The 21,277-nt window shown below is 39.5% G+C and overlaps 2 protein-coding genes across 8 annotated transcripts in view; both read left to right on the top strand.

The window, feature by feature from the left end:
• LOC122888453 (spectrin beta chain, non-erythrocytic 1) overlaps positions 1–8,204 on the top strand; it is a 54,442-nt gene extending 46,238 nt beyond the window's left edge. For 3 of the 5 annotated variants that reach the window (XM_044222916.1, XM_044222915.1, XM_044222917.1), the window contains 8 exons: positions 429–625; positions 818–942; positions 1,057–1,132; positions 2,267–2,344; positions 3,480–3,658; positions 3,996–4,169; positions 4,332–4,374; positions 4,505–8,204. In XM_044222916.1, coding sequence (XP_044078851.1) covers positions 429–625; positions 818–942; positions 1,057–1,132; positions 2,267–2,344; positions 3,480–3,658; positions 3,996–4,169; positions 4,332–4,374; positions 4,505–4,717 — 1,085 coding nt within the window. In that variant the 3' untranslated portion in view covers positions 4,718–8,204. The remainder of the gene's footprint in view (positions 1–428; positions 626–817; positions 943–1,056; positions 1,133–2,266; positions 2,345–3,479; positions 3,659–3,995; positions 4,170–4,331; positions 4,375–4,504) is intronic. The other 2 variants (XM_044222918.1, XM_044222919.1) reach the window with 1 other exon arrangement.
• Positions 8,205–10,350: 2,146 nt separating this feature from the next.
• Positions 10,351–20,450, top strand: dpf2 (D4, zinc and double PHD fingers family 2). 3 transcript variants are annotated; one of them, XM_044222928.1, is made up of 12 exons: positions 10,351–10,499; positions 12,142–12,302; positions 12,541–12,648; positions 12,969–13,147; positions 13,239–13,331; positions 13,439–13,517; positions 14,023–14,064; positions 16,302–16,439; positions 16,560–16,691; positions 16,800–16,912; positions 17,010–17,091; positions 17,961–20,450. In XM_044222928.1, the coding sequence occupies exons 1-12, from the start codon at positions 10,468–10,470 to the stop codon at positions 18,041–18,043; spliced, it is 1,242 nt and encodes a 413-aa protein (XP_044078863.1). In that variant the 5' UTR covers positions 10,351–10,467; the 3' UTR covers positions 18,044–20,450. The 3 variants fall into 3 exon arrangements, with proteins under 3 accessions (XP_044078863.1, XP_044078865.1, XP_044078864.1); XM_044222929.1 differs by lacking the exon at positions 10,351–10,499 and adding an exon at positions 10,527–10,687; XM_044222930.1 differs by lacking the exon at positions 14,023–14,064.
• The last annotated feature ends 827 nt before the right edge of the window (positions 20,451–21,277 follow it).

The following is a 21,277-nucleotide window of genomic DNA, read 5'->3' as shown; positions in this document are numbered from 1 at the left end:
ATGTTATAGTGTCTGTATAAGGGCACATTCAATCCAATAGTACCATGGCAAAAACAACAAGGGATACGTTGGTGTGGACACGCAGGATAAAGGTAGCAGATAAAATACAAACAGATATGGCCAGTTTGAAGGCCCATTAGACACAAAGACACCACACACTAATTTATACAACTTGGAAATAAGATTGTACAGTACAACTCAAGAAAGTTATCATGGCAGCCATAATTTATTCCTCTGTCAAGACTTGTGAGGTAAACAGCGCAATGCTACAGTACAAGGTACACACGGTACCTGACATTCTACAAAGCATGTGTGCTTACATGTATTTGATTGGTGTTGATTACAAAAGTTCTTAAATCTCATTATTTGTTCACTCTCTCTCTTTGTTTTTCTCTCTGTCTTCTGCTCCCCTTCGCTCTGCATCTCAGTGCTGGAGGTGTTGCAGTTTGGACGCGATGCCTATGTTGCAGAGTCTTGGTTGGCAGGGCAAGAACCTCTGGTGCGAGCAGCAGAGCTGGGTGCAAATGTGGATGAGGTAGAGAGCCTAATTAAGCGCCATGAGGCCTTTGAGAAACTTGCTGCAGCCTGGGAAGACCGCTTTGTTCTGCTGGAGAAACTCACTACAGTAAGTAGAGAGATGACTTAAATCACATGTCAAAATTTTATGTGGATTTAAGAATGGTTTGGGTTGTTCTGAGTGACCTGGTAGATACAGGATGTAGAGGATGTCCGGCACTTACTTATGAATGTAGGCATTGATTTTCCCTCACTCATGAGGTGTTAAGTTTAGATAGTACACTGAGTTCTCATTTTTCAGCTTGAGGAGCAGGAGATCCAGAGGAGGCGAGAGGAAGAGGAGAGAGCACGGCGACCCCCTACACCGCCCCCTGTAGAAGTTGTACAGTCTGAGACAGAAAGTCATGCACATGATTCTGCAGCCAGGTAAACCAAAGGGGAGATCTGGTCGAGCAGAACAGTGCTGGTGTGTAGTATCTGCAGACATTGTTTTTATTTTGTTTTTTTAATTAACATGCTTTCCCTCGCTCTCAAACGCAGAACCAGTCTGGACCAGACCACGCTCAATCAGTCGGTGTCAGTGAATGGAGTACACAGCGACAATGACACATCGCAGGTGAGACATGTATTACAGAGCTAAATGCTTTAAATGTGTTTAAAATAGCATTTCTGCTCTGTGGTGCAACAGAGTAATTTTTTTTTACCAGGTTTCCAATGTAATTTTTATCTTAGGGCTCTAGCATGTAATGTCCTATAATGTCTTTTCCATGTTGTCTTGCCTCATCTCCTATATTATGACATGGATTTGTATTCACTCAATCTGTGTTAACAAGTATAATGGAGAAAGAGAACTGAAAAAAAACAACAACTGGTAATTGACATTAATGTTGCCATGAGATGTGCACATCCAAAGGTTTGCTAATATTACATTACAGCCAAAACTATCAAAACATGAATTTCGTTAAATATACAAATTCTAAAAGAAGTCCAAAACTGTGAGTATATCATACATATAATACATAGTGTAAGTGTATGTGAGTGTGTGTCCTGTCTCTGTCTGTTCTACTCCAATCAGCAGTGTTGTTTTGGTACATAGTCCCTTGTCATCTAATTACTATTATTCAATTGAAAGAATTATCTTTCTTGTGTCATTTATGAAATGTTAATTCAAGCAAAATACCTGGAAACATTATATATCATCAACATTTTATATTAAGGATAAGCAGCAACATTTTGCTGATAGGTATTGCTGATGATACTTGACAAATGAGTTTGTAGTGTGGAAGCACTTTTTCTGAAAAGAATCAGGTTGGCAGAGGAAGAAACTCAACCACCACCTCAGGAACCCTGATTCAATTGGACAGGGCACCAGTGAGGAGGGGGTTGGGATCTGGGTAGGATACAGTAAACTTCCATGCATGTTACATGATCCTGGCAGGTGTAAATAAGCACCTGGTGCCTTCATGTGTTTCAGACTTGATGGAAATCTACACTGGCTGCTTGTGGAAAGCAGAAGTAAATGTATGTTTAGGTCTGACACTACAGAGAAGAATCAGTCAAAGAAAAGGAGCCATTTCTGTATTAACTGAGCTACATACAGTTTATGGTTAATCCACACAGGTTATGGTTATTAGAAGCCCATTATAATGGTGATGACTCTGAAGTTCTAGAAGTGTAACCCATTTACTAACTTTCACGTTTCTGCCACAGACAAAGACTTCTTAACAATTTCTTATTGCATTTTTACCAGCAGTCAGTATCGCTATCGTTGTCAGTGGGAAAGAAATCAGATCCTAAACGTGTGTGTAAGCCAAAGCAGCCGGAGCGTGTGAGTACCAAGCTGTGGTCAGCGTTGTAGCTTCCCCTTGCCCACTTCACAGCCTCCGCTCAGCTCCTGGTCAACTGCAGTGCCTTTTTTTCTTCTATTGAGAAGCCATTGCTCTCTATCACAGATGCAAACCATTGCTTTATTTATTCATGCTCTCCGCAGTTTCATTAATGAGTCCCACTGCTGTGTAAAGGCATGATGCTGATTCATAAACAGATTGTTTTCATGGATCAGATATGTTGAAGTCTGCTGTTGTATATGTGCTCATATTGACCAGGACAGGAGTGACTGTAAATGTGAAGCCCAGAGTTGTAAATGTGGTGATAATTGTAGCTGTTCAAAGCTAATTTATATGTAGCTTGTTTAAGTGTGTCCCTATATGTGTACACTTCCTGTGATGAGTGTGAAAGTCATTTGATGGTCATTTACCAGCTCTTTATAGAAAAAAGACAAACACAAACGTCTCCTTATCTGATAATGCTTTCTACTCCTGTCGCAATTGAGTCCTATTGTATGTGGATTTCGTATTTCAGATTCATATGGTAAATAAAAGCTAGAATACTTCATCTAAGAGATGTGGAGGATCTAAGGCTTTAGAGAGTTGAACTGTAATTGAGAGTGTGTTCATGTATGTTTTTGTCTGTGTTTGTGTGTTACATTGTAGGGTTATCATTTATTAATTTACAGTTGCTCAATAAATTACTGAGACTTGACTGAAGAGGCAAAGATTATCTTAAGAATAATAATATTTACATTGCACATTTGTATCTGCCTCTGTTCCGAACAAATCAGGTTCCTTCAGAACGTTCTGATATTTTTGAAAATGTAGACTTTTACCTACCCATGTTCAGTGTAGCATGCATGTTTCCCATATTTATGGTTATTTTAATTGTATGTCTTCCCCATATGAGTGACTATAATTGTCCTGTTTAATATTGTGTACTGTGTGATTATGTGGACCTTCTGAACCCACACTATGCTGTTATCTCAGGTAATCATACAGTACCGTCAAAGCAAGCGTCATCATGGCTTTTCATGTATGGCTGTGAATGGCTGCTTTGCTGCTCACTGCGTACATCCAATCACGTGTTTTTCTACCTCCTCACCACCATTCATGTTCCGGTTTGAACCACAGGGCTCAGAGTCTGAGTCGGTGAACGGTCCAGGTAGGGACAGTGGGCTGGCATCCTCTCGCCTTGATCCTTCTGCCACGTTACCAAGCAGGGGTGGAGCAGAGTCCGAGCCAGAAACCATGGAGGGGATGCTCTGTCGAAAACAGGAGATGGAGTCCCACAGCAAAAAGGCAGCTACCAGGTGAGTGTTGTTATGGGGGGAGTTGGTCAAGTGCATTAAAATAGACATCAGAGACGCCAGCCAATGAAGACTTGATTTTAGTTAAAATTGTTGTAAAAATTAATTGCTGGAAAACTACTACTACTGTCTCAATCTAATATGCTGTAGAACTCCAGCATCATGTCTCTACCTTATTTTATCAGATGTTTTAAATTTCTTTTTTAAAAATCTTTTTACAGTGTTAATCTCTTTCAAAGGTGTATATGTTAAAAGATATATGTACTTTTGTTTGACTGTTTATGTGCAACACATGCTGCTCCTAATCCTGTTTATTTTTTTATTTTTTTTGCTCCCTTAGGTCATGGCAGAATGTGTACTGTGTCCTAAGAAAAGGAAGTCTTGGTTTCTATAAAGACGGCAAGAGCGCTAGCAATGGCATTCCATACCACGGAGAAGTACCCATCAGCCTCGGAGAGGCTGTGTGTGAGGTAGCCAATGACTATAAGAAGAGGAAACATGTATTCAAGCTCAGGTGAGAAGAGATTTGGCAACTAAAAACCTCTGAACAAGGATTCCTGCTAGTAAAATGAGAGGCTGTGATGAAATACCAGGAAGATGGTGAAATAGTGAGATGTATTAGACTTTATAGCTTATCCCTGACTAATGATTTACCTCTTCAACACTGTGTCTGCAGGCTAGGAGATGGAAAAGAGTTCCTGTTCCAAGCAAAGGATGAGGTGAGATCTATAAAAAATAATTACTAAAATAAACAATTAAATACAAATTATGTTTGTATAAAACTTGTTGGTGTGCTGTAACTCTGCCTGAATGGTGATGTATACTGAAGCTTTTTTTGACTGTCTAAAGGTGGAAATGAGCTCCTGGATCCATTCCATCCTCAGCTCTATTCCAACCGGATCAGGAGACTCGCCAGGAGGTCCACGGGCCCTCAGCCGTGCCATGACGATGCCTCCCATCTCCCCCAGCTCAGGGGATGCCGGAGGTGTTACCATGCGCAATAAAGATGGGAAAGACAAGGATCGTGAGAAGAGGTTCAGCTTCTTTGGCAAGAAAAAATAGAACACTTGTAAAATCATTGATGGAAACTACATTTGTCAAAATTTCAACAAACTGAAGCAGGCAGAAAGGAAAATACAAACAGGTCACACAAACATGCTGCTCTCAGCGCAGGCCCCAAGGATTTTGTCAACAGCTACTATATGTGGCTTACAGAGAACTTTTCTTTCTATCTGATTCTCTCTCTTGCCAGTTTTATCTATCATTTACTTTTTTGTTCACCAAATCCATATTTCATATTTAGCTGCACCAAACAATGAAAGCCCTCATCCAATTTCACCCAACCAGCAGAGTTTATTACTCTGAGTCAGTAGCAGGTGTGGTTGGCATTAGCCGGGATTCAGGCCCAGTTCAGTTCCAATCCACCAAAACGGCTTTCCTTCACCATGAATATTTTCTCTTCAGTAAGTCTTCAGCTGAGCCGTGTTGATCCCGTGTCACTAATAAAATGATGGAGGGTGGCTTTCCACTGTGGTGCACGCTGGTTTTATTTCCCCACTTTCAAGCGCTCTCTCTTTTTCTGTTCTTGATATTGATGTTATTAACCTGAACGATGTTATTGCTGTTATCATTATTATTATTATTATTTATCTTTTGCTATTGCTGGTTTGAGAAAACAAACTAATTAATTTGACAGTAGATAATCTTGATTCATGTTGTGGAGAGAAACAAATTTGGTTAAACTAGTGGAGAATGTTGGGCTTGCCCTTGTATGTATTATTTTGTTTTTTTAGGAATGAGTTTATGAGGTGTTTCGAGAAAAAAAATAAAGCTCATTAAATTTTAGCAGTGTGCAGTAAGTGATCACAAGTTTCATTGGGAAAATGATATATATATATATATATTTAATAAGTGGTTTTATTTTTTATTTTATCTCAAATTTTGCCTGTATTTGATTATTTCTTTTGAGTGATCTTTTCTGCTTGATTTTCGACTTCCTTTTTTTCCTGTACAAAGCAGAGAAGATTAGTTTTCTAGTGTGTGTGTGTGTGTGTGTGTGTGTGTGTGTGTGAGTTGTGGTGCTGTGGATTTTGCACGTTTATGTTATTCCTGACCAAACGTGGCCAGATGAATGCTGCTTTTCGGTGCGCAAAATGCAGACGAAAACATTAACACAAACACAAAATAATATTACAGGAATGATTTCATATAATTTGCTTTTCTTTGCTTTTGGTTTTTATTATATGTAAGCTGACATTACCAATGAAGTTCCTCAAGACGTTTTCATTATTTCTGTTTTAGTCTTCTAATGTCTATTTCCGTTCTCTCTCTCTCTACTGGCGTGAAGGCATGGGGGCAGTTTGTAGACAAAATAAGCTGAAGCACATTCTTTGTGGCAGACCACGGGGACGCAAGCAGGACAGATGGACAGCTGACAGGTCTCATAACAGGTGAAGTGAGGGGTGTGGAAGTGAAATTGGATAGGTAGTGAAGAACGCACTTTATGTGCTACCTGACAGAGAGAGGTGTACTGAGCCTTACTTGAACCCACAACAGATACACTGAACCCCTTTTTACAAACCCACCCTCCATTGGAACAGTCTTAAAGGAAGCTTTCTTAGAACGAAGATCAGTGATAAAAATGTGCCCTGTGGCAATGATCTAATGTATGTCAGTGGATTATATATGCAGGTACAATATGAATGAACAGTAACCATGAAAAGCTCTGCTAACCAGCGGTGGCAGAGGGAAAAGTCGTAAATTGTCTCTTCAACGAGCTTTGTGCTCTTGCATATGTGGCATGACTTCATGTGGGTTTATACTTGTATGTGTCTCATCGTTGCCATGTCTTCTGTGTTGATGTACTCTGAAAACATGAGACCACTTCATATTCAGGATTGGAGAGCAGCTAAATATATGTAATTGGCATTTACAATAATCCAAAACAACAGAATGGCAATCCAATATAGTTAATGTAAAAGAAATGATAGGTGTTTTAGTTTCCTCAAATATGGTTCATGTTTGAAATGAGGTTGTTAAGTGTTATTGTAGTCAGTCACGTAAATCGTTAATTTGCCTTTTCTAACTGCCAAAATGCAACAGGAAGTTACTGGATAACAATTCTGAATTTTAGAGTTTTATGGATTATCTTACAAGAAGGTTGCAACTAATCAATTATTTGTAATTTATTACATCTTACACCATGCCTTGGAGGGCCGATTAGTCCACGGGAATTTCACACCAAACTGTTGTGATAACACAAACAGCTGGAAGTAAACTTGTATTTGGTTGCAGTTTAAACAGGTTGGACTTATTTTCCAGTCCCAAATGAATGTGGAACCACTGGTCTATCGCTCAAATCAGAGACCCTCCAAGTCAGAAGAGAAATATCTGAACACCCACAATTGAACTGGGTTCAGTGGACAACACCTGGTCCACTTGATCAAACTGACTGCCTTGTCTCTGTCAGTGGGACTTTGTATCTTGGGTTGTGTAGCCTTAAACTAAGCTACGATCTAGGAACCAAGTTAATAAGGTCATTGCATACATAAGTGAGCCAACGCAGTTAGCGTACATTGTGCACAATTTTGAATGGAGGAGTCATTTGTCCCTTGTGGATGAGCTGTTTTTAGCGACTATTGCTACCTTTTCTCTGCACTGGACATCAAACATTATCCAGTTGATGTTAGGGAGTTCAAGTTTAAAGGTCACACAGTGTATTTTCTTATCAGCTCATTTGAATGTGAATGATTCAAATTAGTTTGGCCAAATTGGTCATGTGAAGCAAAAATATTTCTCATACTGTATGCGAGCTCTCTCTCTCTCTCTCACACACACTCACACATTAATACTGTACTGTATATTTAATGCAGAATGAACCTGGCAATCCAGTCTTGTGGAAATGTCCTCAGCTGGCTGTGATTCGATGTTGCATATGGCATTCTTTTAAAATAACATTGTGCTACTGGTGAGCTTTGACCAGAACGTGGAAAGTATGTATTATTGATGTCAAAGAAATGAGTTTTTGGTTATGAGAGTACTTTTATCAGTGAAGTACTTAATGAATTTAAAAAAACTTTTACTTGTTAAGTATAAGATGAGTGAAAACAGACAGGTGACAATTTGAGCTTCCTTTTTTAGAAGAAGGCAGGGTATTTGCTGTCTAGTGGGAGCTTGTATTTTTTCATCCAGTGGTCTGTCTTGCAGCATTTGATAAGCCTGTCCACTTACCTTCATTTCTCATTACTTTTGACGAATGTCTGTTTCTTCCTCTGTAAGTCAGAGTTGTTAATACCACTACTATTATTAATTGCTATTATTACATTATTGCTACTGTTGTTACTATTACTACTACTGTTACTAATGCAACTTATTGCAAAACTTATAACTGCTGTCCATTTTCAGGTACGTGTCTGTAATACCAGACCCTTCCACACGATGTCAGTGTGCTGTGGAGCATTTTCATTACAAATCGAAAATAATGTTTGTTGACTTGTGTATCTACATCTAATATTAGGAATAATAAAACATGATTTAATCAAAAACACAATATTGTTGCAGTTTATTATTCTGTTAGGTGCACAAGAGAGAACAAGTTGGATATTTGGAATTATGGTCAGTTGACAAACCTATAAAATACAGATTTTTAACCAACAATGGTTGCTCCACATGAAAAGCAACACCACTGAAATCATGTTTGGCTTACTGATCATCACAACAATGTACTGTTCTGCATGCTATTAGTAGATTCAGTAACTAGTGGGAGAATGATTTTCTTTCCTCTATAGCATTACTCATTAACACAATGCAGCAGTTCAGTGCACACACTGTACAGAAAGATGACATATTAAAGGAAAACAAATGAGAACAAATGTAGATTCTTTAGTATGATTAAGCAACATCCTATTTTGCTCTGTTACAGGCATGAAAATGCTGAGCAGGCCCAGTTCTCACCCCAATTGAAATCATCAAAATGGAAAATATTTCCTCATCAAATATGTTTTGGTGGAATGATGTGGTGTCCCAACACCTTAATAAAACACTTTGTGTTGCAGCATTGTTGCAAGTCAATTGATAAAGCCATTTTTAAAGTGTCAGCTACAATAGAGCATTACAATTGGTGTGTAATTTGAAATTAAAAAACCTAAAAATATTCTTGATTAGAGCTAAATGTGTGTTATCATTACTACAGTAGCCTACATGTGGAATATAGTTCTTGCAGTACGCGTGTAGAGGATGTGTGCAGTGCTGCTGTTAAGAATGAATTAATGATGCAACTGCAGCAAATGAGGTCAAGGATGATCGAGTAATGACTAACATACAGTAGGTTTATGATGAATCAGTGGATGCTGGGAAGGATGTCATCATCTAAAGAGCAGAGCAAACCTGCAGTGAGAGTTGCTTAGAGAAACCCGAGCCTTGGTTTCATCACAGTGGTTATAATCTCTGTGCCGGAGGTTGAACAACGGGAGAGGATGAGGATGGTGGTCAAAGACCTCAGAAAATAATGAGCCAGCAAGCAAACATAATCTAAAAGTTTATATTGTGAAAGAGGTGTAGGAGGGACTGAGGGAACATCTCAGTTGACACAGTTAAACTTGGCCTGTGCAGTTTAAATAATGAGTTTCCTTTGACTTAAATTTAAAGGTCAAGTGATGACAAGACGAGAAAACATCCAGTGATGAACAGAAAGTCTTGGTTAGTGCAGCCTTATCCTGTATGTTCAGATCGATTATACTTTGTAAATGTAATTTGGTAACTGTTCAGGTGTTACTAAAGCATTAACAATAGCTCTGTATAATTCAAGTGTCCCAGTAAGTCATGACAGTGTGTTTTTCCCTCTGTGACGTGTTAAAATGTCTTCCATGAAAAAGAAGCAGCAAAACTAACAGAAGGGTGAGGGAGATGTCAATAAAGTTCGTACATGGCCACAGTCCTGAGAAGAGGTCTAATCAGGCACAAGGTAAATCACCTCTGTGGGTGGAGCATGGGTGTGCGGGGGCTTTAAATTGTCTGCTCTTTCTTTTTTTTTCTGTTTGGTACTGTAAAGCATTTTGAGCTGCATTTGTGTATGAAATATGCTGTATAAATAAAGTGTACTTTCATTTAGGATTAAGAATATGATGTTAAGGGATAATTTATCCTACATGTACATGAGCTGCTGACGATAACATTTTAATGGAAATAATTGTTAGATTGAGATGAGGTCGGACTACAGCCTTCGTGGTGCATGGACAGAAGTAAAATTCAATATAAAACTCCTCCAATGATACAAAAAAACATAAGATTTTGAAAGGATGCTGGTTAGGCCTTAGGGAATACAACAATGATGCCTACCATACTTTGTATATTTTTCATGCAGTCTCCCCTCCAGGCAGTGATCAGGTTCAGCCCTGCTTAACTTTTTCCACAAGTCTTGTTTCATTGTTTGTGAGCTACCATGTGATGGGAAAGTGTGGTTGGAGTTTGGCATAGGGATTAAAGTGAGGTTAGGGTGAGGTACAAATGTAAGAGAGTGGTTGGCACTAGGCACTGTAAACAGGTGTGGTTAAGGTAAGGGTAATTGATAGGTTATCATTATCAGTCAATGGGATAGTAAATAAAAGTTAATATAAATATGTTAATAAAACTTTAAATTCATAAAAGGGTTGTTAGTAAATTGTTAGACTTGCAGCTTTGTATGATAAAATATCTGGCAATGCCATAACGCCACCAGTAGAGGACGCTAGGAGTCACGTTCCTGCTGTGTCTCCCTGCAAGTCCTAACGGAGGGCACATTACCCGCAGCCACTTTCCCAGTGTATTAAAGCAAGATGGCAGCTGTTGTTGAGAATGTTGTTAAACTGTAAGTGTTGGACTTTTCTACACACCTTACACCTGGCTAGTTTACACACACCGCGTTTACACCATAACAGCTGTATGAGAATATAGTCACTGAGCGTGTCGCTAGCTATCTTAGCAACATTTCCACTGACTTAGTAAGGTTAGCCAACGCTGTCGGACCGTCGTGTGTTCACATCCTGGAATGGAAGTGTAAGTTAGCAGACACGCAGATGACGTTTCTGAAACATGAATCACGAGTCTGTGTAATAGAACGTGCGTAGATTTGATCATATATGTATTTATAGAGATATTGTGGTTACTTGTTGTGTCTTTCTAGCCAAACAGCTACCGCGGTGCTAACGTCAGTTAAGTACAGTTGCTAGGTGGCTCGCGCGCTAACAAGCTAAAGTGAGTGTTGTGGCCAACGTTGTTAGCGCAGTCTGGAGTGCCATGGCGACTGGCCAACTAGTTTAGAATGAATGAAAGACTGGCCTTGAAGATCACTCCTTTCATCTTGAGACCTCAGGGTTATAGCCTCTGTAGCTAGCACATTTCTAATTCGCACATAGTAACTCTTTAGAACTGTAAAGATAAAGTTTTCAGTTACCCGGTTGTACCAAAACGTGCTTCCACTTCCGTTGTCTTTACTTTGTGTAGAAGCGGTGCCCAGGTAGTTGATGTCAGACTTACGGAATTTACAAGCAATTGGCTAGACCCTTAGTAACCATGGTAACAAATGAAAACATGGAACTTACCTGACACCTAGCAAGATATACAAGTACCTACTTTTTGAACTTCTCCAATGGTTATTTGCGTGGCTTTGTACCAACTCATTAATTAAATGCTGTCTTAAGAAATTAAAACTATAGTATCTCAGTAGAAAAGAATACCAAGAATAATGTAGAAAATAATATTGATGGCGTTGAAATGAGAAATATTCACATACACAGCAATTTTTCACATTTTTAGTTGGTTATAATAGTTTGTAGTTTAGTAATTTGTTAAAAACAGTCACTGTCTGTGAACAGCTGCTTTAAACCTTTATACAACTACATAGTATATTCGCAGTTCTCTCATCAAGGATCAACTGCTCCAGTACAACTGTTACTGTAGTTGCACTGGAAAGTGCCTTGCTCCAGGGCACCTTGACAGCCTCATAGTTGCAGCTGTTGGATGACAGGACTACTTGTTTTCACTCCCTCTTTTCCTTGCCGTTCGGGGATTTGAAGAACCAGTAAGGTCTCTGTCGTGAGCCTGTTTGTCTCACTTGGAGGAGATGCAGCCCTTAGCTTTTCTAAAAGCGAATAAACGGCCAGCACTCTTTAAGTATATTTATGTTGAAAACATAGCGCACTTGTGACTGTGCTGACTACCAAGTTCTTTGTTGTTGATGTACCAACAGAGGAACACCTGCTGTTGCACGCTCTCACTAATGATTTGGTCTGAAGTACAAAGGCATTGTCTAGTGAGTGAGAGTGGGTTGTTTTTCTAAGGTGGCAGCACAACGTAGAAAGACAGCAGGCTTACTAAACTAAACTGACAGAAGGGTGTGAAAGTTTGAAGTCAGACTGCACTGGTTTTTAAATAGCCACCCCTGCTGATTTTTGTCTTTTAACCACAATTGATGGAATAACCAGCTTCTGGCTCTGGTTTTGTTGTGTCAGGTTGGGAGAGCAGTACTACAGAGATGCCATGGAGCAATGTCATAACTACAATGCCAGGCTCTGTGCTGAGAGGAGTGTCCGGATGCCATTCCTCGACTCTCAGACTGGCGTGGCTCAGAGCAACTGCTATATTTGGATGGAAAAAAGACATAGGGGACCAGGTGAGACACAAAAACATGAAGTGTGCCACATACAAACTTTTTTTCAATGAACCAGTTGTAATTTAATCAAGCTTGCCGCTAAATGTGCCCTCTTGGTTTTTAAATGAAAATGCTAATTATGCTAATGAGGCAAAAGCCATTTTGAGGAAAATGGCAGTCAGTTTGTCAAAAAGCTGACAAGTTCTGTATTAAAATAGGTTCGGTGTTATGTAGATGGATCTGTTCTGATGTCCCTCAGGCATGGCTCCAGGGCAGCTTTACACCTACCCATCCAGGAGGTGGAGGAAGAAACGACGATCTCATCCTCCAGAGGACCCCCGGCTTATTTTCTCTCCTGTCAAGCCAGGTACCACAGCATTCAGCTCAGCTCGGCTCATCCTGCATTTTATGATGTCAACCTCTTAAGAAGAAAGCTATAAAAGACTTTGCTTTCCAGACATTTAAGAAAAACTGCAAGATTTCACACTCAGCTATAACGAAAAAAGAATTGACATATGTTTTATCGTCTTGTAATACAACTTTATTTATACCTGTAAGGGCAGTTGTATGCATCAGAATGTGCCTCAACAGTCAGAAATGACAAGCACCACTCTGTTGTATGAAAACATACTTCTAAGTACTTTGTTTTTGTGCTTGTGTCTTAACTCATTTGTGTTTTATTTATAGAGGTAGATATAGGACTGAAGAAGGATGCTGTGTTATCTGCGGATGGCAGCAGCCTGGAGGCCCTGCTGAAGGGGGACTCCTTGGAAAAACGGGCGACCACAGAGCTCCGAGGGTCTGAGGAGGATTCAAACCAAAATGACTACACCGGAGGCCTGAACCCTGCTGCTCGGATTAGAAAGGTTCTTTTCAGCATAAGATATGTTTGGAGTCAAGAAAATAATTTTACTTTCTTTGCCCAATTTGCCTCACTTTCTCATTGCCTCAACATAGAGAATCCTTGAGCCAGATGACTTCCTGGACGACCTGGATGATGAAGACTATGAGGAAGACACGCCTAAAAGAAGAGGCAAAGGGAAGGGGAAGGTAAATAACTGTTGTGTACATTATTATACTTTCTCAAAAGTCCATCCCAACTCAGTGTGTGTGTGTCCCAGCCTGCCTGTTGACTCTAATAATGTCTCTGTCCTCAGGGTCGAGGAGTGGGCAGTAACAGGAAGAAGATGGATACAGCAGCACTGGAGGACAGAGACAAGCCATACGCCTGTGACAGTGAGTCCTGATGGGGGAAGAGTAGAGCATGTGACCTCGGGTCAGAGCAGAGGGTCACTGCAGATGTTAACACCTGTAATGTTTATAATCTAATCAAGCAAGACTTTGCCTGAGTCCTCATTCTTATTCGTCCTCCTTTTCATCCTCTCCCCTTTCTCATAATGTATTCCATCTTCTTTCTGCTCTTTGTTTGACTACCTAAATCTCATATTTATAAAGCCAATCTAGTCTTTGGTTTGTCATTATATCATATATTTCTTTAACTTGCATTTCAAACCTTTCCTTGGGCAAGGGGGAAATGTTTCTTCCACTTCTTTGGTGTTGTCAGACTATGTATCTGTACTGCTTGGTGTGTTTATTCCTCTTTTTGTGAAGCATTTTCACTTTCAGCTGCAGTTCTCAGTAGGGCAGCGCCGACTGACTGACTGATCCTCTGTCGGTCTGTGAGCCTATTTCTCTGAGTCTGTGTCTGTGCTCTCTCTTCTCCTTCTCTTCTCTCTTTCAGACACTATCAAACAAAAGCATATTTCAAAACCTTCTGAAAGAGGTATATTTCTCTCATTCCTTTTTACTCCAGTCTGCCTTGTCTTTTGTCTTCACTGCCTGTTTTTTTATTTTCTGCCTGTTACCAAGTATATTTGCTCTTTGTGTAGTTTAGTTCATAAGGTAAATGTTTTGTTCTGAGCAATTCACTTAAATATAATTACGTAGATTTAGAAAAGGTCAAGACCATATTATTATTATACACCCCAATTAAACTAGTTTGTAATCGGCCAAAGATATGAGCCGTCTCAGCTTACAAAAGATAAGTTTTGGCCCATGAAAGTAATTTGTCCCTCTCAATCTGGCCCTGAACCTCCCACAGATTTAGATAACGTAGAAGCTGGATCCTGCTGCATTTTTTCCTCTGCGCTTTGATTTTTGTCTCGCTACTGAATGTGTGCAATTTGACTGCATTACAGTTTATTTCCTTACTTTTTTTTTCTTTATTCCTCTTCACCACCTCTACACCCTGTAAAGTCTCATTTCACGTTCCATGTTTTAGAGTGAACTGCTGCTGCTTTGGTTTTGAGCCAGTTTGATGCCTGTTTGATCTTTGGGGAGTATTTTTCAAATCTTTCTGCCACTGTACACAATCACTTGGCATGTGACTAGCTGTGTCTTTAGCAACTTCGCTAAGATGCTCTGGAGAAAACTGTCCCAAACAGTAATCACTCCTTTTCAATGATATTTGAATAGGACATTAGCCTTTGAGGAAATGAAAATGAGAGAAAGCATGGAAGTGAAAGAAGAAGTACTTTGTCTTTGGGAGTTATCTTATGACAAACCTCACACACCCCCTATGACAATGGCTGCACACAGTGGCATCTTTGTATACCCTAAAGTCAGTAAATCTTCCTTACACAATCCTACTGGCTTCTCTTACCCCACTGATTAATAGACTATAAATTCAGATCAGAAACATTAATATTCAGAGCAGTATGGAGCTATTGTTAAAATGTTTTTAATGTCAATCGACTGAGGTCCTATACACTCAAATGCAGTTTTGAGAGATGGATGTATGAGTTTATTTCAGTGTAACTTAGTCATTAGTCAAACACTGCTGAGGTAGTGCTTGTCACGCACTTCAGTTTAAAACCATTGTTGTGAAGATCTCACACCTCTGCATTTACTAACTGCAGATGTGTGGTGCTTACAGTGGCTGAGATGTTATTTTAATGCTGTGCTTAAATACATGGTTACCACAGAGCTCCAGCTAAGAGGATGTGATGACGCATGTCTGCCTCAGAGCATGTTCTTCATCAACTCCAACTTCTTCATCATTTTTCATCTTTCCCTCTAATTTCATTGCCAGTATATCATGTCATTGTGGCGATCCAGATATTAAACAAAAAGCAGGAGAAAGGTGTTGGGTTGATTTTCCTGCTGTCCCAAACACATCATCACTTCACCATATCAAAGCCGTTGAAGTGAATTAAACTGTACCACCATATGTCTTAAAAGAGTACTCCACAAATTTAGCATTGCACTTCTACTGTATATTGTGTGTTATGTGGATAATGTAGCCTGGAGCCTCTAGCCTCAAGCAGAGATGAGGAGCTGGCTACAGAGGTCTGGTAAGCTCACTTCTTTCTAACTCCACACCCCCAGATTTCTTTCATTTTCAAATTCCAACTCCAAACGATGCTGACTCAAGTGACATCACTTGAGGCGGTTTATTAGATTCTGCACAGCTCCCTCTGGATCCACAAAAGGCTTTATACAGCTTTTGTTCACATATGCAGTAGACAGTAAACAGAATTGTGTGGAAAATCGGTACAGAATAGATATTGCACAGATCTAATTATCTGAACATATAAAGTCTGTATTGGCTTTAAAGTCTGTGTAGATAAATTATTTTCAATTTTTACCTTGCTCGTGTACAGTATATAAAAGTTTAAAGTAAGAAACTGTAAGGCTTTGTTTGTTAATATTACATTTAACACTAAAAAGACTCACTAAATTCTCTGGAAATACCCCCAGAGTTCTTGTATCATCATAAAAGCCAATAAATGCAACAATCTGGACAATAGAAATGATACAATGATAGCAAGTATTTCTGTTACTCTCAGCTTTACTGTTAATATTTTTTGGTCAGAAGTAAAAATGCCATGATGGCAACAAAAAGAGCTAGTCAGCCCTACCATGAGTCACCCCCCTTTCACCACTAACTTTGTATAACATGGACTTTACTAATGTGTTCTTTGTTTTCATACACGTTGTGTTTTCTGGTTTTGGTGGCAGTCTGTGGGAAGCGCTACAAGAACCGTCCCGGCCTGAGCTACCACTACGCCCACTCCCACCTGGCTGAGGAGGAGGGTGAGGAGAAGGAAGAGATGGAGATCAACGAGCCGGCCCTGCCGCTGCCCAATGAGCCTAAAAGTAAGAGAGCATTCACTGTCATCAGAGATTTCCCCATTAGATTGTTGGGTTCAATGTAGAGCTGGACTTTTGAGAAACTGAACACTGATGCTGTCTTAATGTTTTCATCTTGTTCCTCAGCTACCAAGAAAGGCCCAGATGGTGTTGCGTTGCCTAATAATTACTGTGATTTCTGCTTGGGAGACTCCAAAACCAATCACAAGACTGGCCAGTCAGAAGAGCTGGTGTCCTGCTCCGACTGCGGACGTTCAGGTTCGTTGGCTGCTAGAATAGAGTAGCAACAGGAAAAAACTGTTAATTTATGCAGCTGGAAGAGTAGGAATATTTGCAGTGAAGTGATAACCATTATTCTACACGCAGGCCACCCCTCCTGCTTGCAGTTCACTCCTGTAATGATGGCCGCTGTGAAGACGTACCGCTGGCAGTGCATAGAGTGCAAGTGCTGCAACATGTGCGGCACCTCAGAGAATGACGTGAGTTTACCTACATTGAGATATTGTATGTATTGTAGCTTGCGCAGAGTGCTGACGTCTGATGTTTAAAGTGTTCTTGTTGTCCCATTTCTTCCAGGATCAGCTTCTGTTCTGTGACGACTGTGATAGAGGCTATCACATGTACTGTCTCAACCCACCCATGTCTGAACCTCCAGAGGGTAAGTTCACCAGATGTGTTCTACTTAAAATAGAGAATAGCTTGACCTCAGGTGTTGGGTAAAAAAAACAATGTCAAAACTGTGCAAAGGACCTTGGTGGCAGGGATGTAGAACCAGTACTATGTAAAAAATATGCGATATTTTTGGGTTTTCAGTTGTTTTAAGGCTCAGTAAAGGAGAAAGAATACCTACACTACAAGTCTTGCACTGAGCAAGCCGAGCTTGTACATTAATCAAACCCACACTGCCTGAAAGCCTGATATGAGGCTTGAGTCAGACAAAACTGAAATATGTCCTCTTTTGTGTTGCTTAACAACACTGAAGGTATCAAACTGTTTGTATTGATTCTACATCTTTAGTAGCTTCTGAAAATGTATTGGCTTCTTGTAGGAAGGGTTGGGCATCAATTGAAAACAATGCCAAGTCGCTAGTTTTTCATTACCTTAATTTGAGAAACATAAACATGTTTTTCTATAAAACCCTTATTTACATTAAACAAAAGATGAAAATAGTTGTCAAATGTTAAATTTTGTCTACACACAAACAGCTGTTTTTAAAATAAGTCTAAAAGTGGCAACATTTTTATATAAATCAGGTGCTATATGATCAAAGAATAAATAACCAAGATTACGAATCTGACCGGACATTTGACGCCAACTTCACTACATGACAGTTTTTGATACTTTCTGTTACATACAAATTTCATTCAGTACCAAAAAAGTATTGAGGGTCAATATCCAGCTTTACTTGTAGGATGGCTTTCCTCCATAAATCGGTTAGTGTGCTGCAGCGCCTCCTTTAGGCTCATGGACATGCAGCTTTAAACGTCTCTGACATTAATAGATTTTCTCTGTTATTTTGGCACTCAGGGAGCTGGAGCTGTCATCTATGTCTGGTACTCTTGAAAGACAAGGCATCCATATACCAGAACCAGAACGCACCACCATCGTGATGGCCGCCCCCCCTGCACACACTCATCACTCGACCGTCCTGCAGCAGTATGGTTTACCTTCCAGATAGATGATAAACTCCCCTGACGAGCTGACCGCGGAGGGAGTGTGTTCAGAACAGACAATAAGTTGTGAAAAGGGAAGTATCCCTTACCAAACTGGCCTCACTTAGCTTCAGATATGACTGTTGCACAGTTCCTAGCTCAGATTCAGCCCTATTGATTATTAGTTTCACCTCTTTGCTACATAGCCAATTTGAGCAGTACTGAATTTCAACAAGATACACAGCATAAATAGCCAAAATATTACTTCCTGTTGAGGTTTTTTTTACACATACGCCTACACAAAGTTGCTAAAACTTTGTCTCTATCCTGCAGTGTACTGATTTTATGACTAGAGCAGATATAGAGCTTGGAATCAAGTAGCATGCCAATGCTTGCTCATCCTAAAAAAAAGAGACATTTTATAATATTTATATATTTCTATGGTATATAATAGTGTTAAGTATGTACAAATTGGAAAAAGAATGGTCATGTAATGGTCTTTTTATTAGTGCCCATCTCATCATTATGGAAAAATCCACAAACACATTTTCTTTTAGGGCACTGCTGATATTTGTTGATTCACTTGATAGAGACTAAGGGATTTGCTGAGACTGTAAATGGTTTTCCATGTCATCCACTGCCACTGGCCACACACTGACACTCACATAAACTTAAAACAAAACAGGAACTATGAATAGAAACCCTGACATACTCGTCAAAGTGGCTCCAAACGCTGAAGGACTTCAGGGATGGCAGGTTAGACTTTAGTTGTTCACTCTTTTGTGCTAGTGCCTGATTGAGCTGCACAGAGCTCAAGAGGATGCATGAGAACATAATAATGTGCATGAGGACATAATAATGTGCATGTTTCATTCAGGCTTTGGAGCCTTTTTGACAAAACGGTCGGCTTTTTACTCTGGTCCTGACGACTGCAGAGACACAAAGGAGAAATTATGCTGATACTTGACTGAAAAACTGTCTTCAGTCTGCACACCTGGCCCTTGTTTGATAGATGTGATAATGTGATGATGGTTATTATTCCAGTCAAATTAAAAACAAATCTTGTGTGCATTATCAGCCAGGTAAAGGGATAAAAAGCCTCCATTGCTGTGTTCTAGTAGTTTGCTGATCATGCACCATATCCAATATCTGTTGATGTTGTGACACCACTAGATTATTTTAATGTAATTAAGGACTATGCGACCTTGCAGATGGTCACTTGCTGACAATGTTAAAGCAATATCAAAGCGCCTGTAGGATGCTGGGATGACACAGACTCCTAACAGAGTCTGTTAAGGCTCTGTTGGCAGATAATGTGTGCGATACTGTAAATTTTCTTTCTCAGAAAATGCTACAGATAGGGGACTGTGGCAGCAATTATTGATGGTTCCATATTGTAGAAAAGAGATTATATTGTGTATATGTATAGTCCTATGGAGAAACCGCCCTTTTCTGTCACTGCTTTTGTAGTTTTATTATGCAATGGTTTCCTTCTGTGGCAAGGCTAAAAGAAGAAGTCTTTCTGAACTGCTAAAGCAGTTACTTTACCTCAAACAGAAACAGTATTTAAAGGGTTGAAACATGCTGTTGATAGATGGGACAAAGGCACCGGGATGAATAGTGATGACAGCTGCAGTGTCTGCTTCGATAACTGCATATTCTTCAGATAAACAAGTGCATGCTCAGTAATTGTCTACACTCTCATATGCTATGTAGTCGTCTCAGCGTTAGGTCTGCAAAGGTGTTGGGAAGTGGTGTAATATAAATTAACCATGCTATCATGTCATTTCAATAGCCAACTAACAATTACTAAAGCATTACACAAGTATAACTTTGTTTATTTTCTCATCACGGTTAAACTTAGTTATTTAGAGACAGTGGCTACTAGAATATTTTGCTGGTTGTTTTTGTATTCATGGATGATGTTTTGATCTGATGTGTGGGACATTTTGGGACTTAAGTGGAAGTTGCTTTCTAGTTAATCCTGTGATCCAGGTGTCAACTGAGCCGCTCTCTTCCAAAGCTCGAGACAAGAAGCAAAGCCCATAATGTGATTAAGAGGCACATTCTGCACGATGGACCCAGTATCCACCGTCTAAGCTGCACTCAGAGGAAAGCCATAAACAAGAAGGAAGTCCACCTGTTGATGTCATATTATAATTGTATATAATTGTTTAAGAGATTATGGGTTTCTGGTCTCTACTTTTGGGAGAGAATTGTTCATGACAGCAAATAATGTTTAAACCAAGATCATAGGTTTACATAGTAGGTAAAATCTCTTAGGGTGGACTTTAATTTGGATTATGATGGAATGTTTTATTGTACGAAATTTGTCTTCAGGAAAATAAAATACTAGGCACTATAACCTGCTGATTTTTTATTTTTTTTTTGTCTTCCTTAATGAGCATTTGACAACAGCATCAGAGAAATGAATGATGGGTTGGGATTATAAAAATCTAGAAATATTAAAAGCACACTGAGAAGACGCCCTTTTGTTGATGAGATAATGTGCTAGATTTAAACTGACTGAATCAATGGCATCATTGCTGTAATATTTGTTGATTGGTAATTACACATCTGAGCGTGCAAAAATGACGTGGAGTTCCCCAAGGCTCCATTCTTGGGCCTCTTCTGTTCAACATCTACATGCTCCCACTAGCTCAGATTATGGAAACAAACTAAATATCTCACCATAATTATGCAGATGACAGATTTATATAATGATATCATGGGCACTGAGTAGGTGCATTGAACAAGTCAGTGATTGGATGTACCAAACTTTTTTTCAATTAAACAAAGATAAAAAATAAAGTAATTATCTTTGGAGCCAAAAAAGACTAAAAGTCAGTGCTCAGCTTCAGTTGCTAACGTTAGAGATCACAAACCAAGCCAGAAATCTTAATTGTAATTATGGACTCACTAGCCACATTAAGACAATTACAAAATCGGCCTATCACCTTAATAATATAAGGAATTATGTCTCAACAGGATTTAGAAAAACTCTTTCCATGCATTAATTTTCAGTAGGTTCGATAACGCTGTCCTCATTAAGACTGGGAGAGACCACATCTCTCTAGTTCTCAGATCTTTACACTAGCGTTGGTTTATAAAGCTCTGAATGGTATAGGACCAAAATGCATTTCTGATCTGCTGCTCCATTATGATGGTCCAGACGTCTCAGATGGTCTGGGA

The sequence above is a fragment of the Siniperca chuatsi genome, linkage group LG14, assembly GCF_020085105.1.
Source record: "Siniperca chuatsi isolate FFG_IHB_CAS linkage group LG14, ASM2008510v1, whole genome shotgun sequence".
Classification (NCBI taxonomy): Eukaryota; Metazoa; Chordata; class Actinopteri; order Centrarchiformes; family Sinipercidae; genus Siniperca; species Siniperca chuatsi.
Note: the sequence above shows the minus strand (reverse complement) of the source record. Positions and strands in the feature narration are given on the sequence as shown.

Bases quoted from the DNA above. Each gene is read 5' to 3' on its own strand.
- dpf2 (XM_044222928.1), top strand. From the start codon at position 10,468: ATGGCAGCTGTTGTTGAGAATGTTGTTAAACT. The intron at 16,440-16,559 runs GTAAGAGAGCAT...CTTGTTCCTCAG, and splicing joins GCTGCCCAATGAGCCTAAAA to CTACCAAGAAAGGCCCAGAT. The intron at 17,092-17,960 runs GTAAGTTCACCA...TTTGGCACTCAG, and splicing joins CATGTCTGAACCTCCAGAGG to GGAGCTGGAGCTGTCATCTA.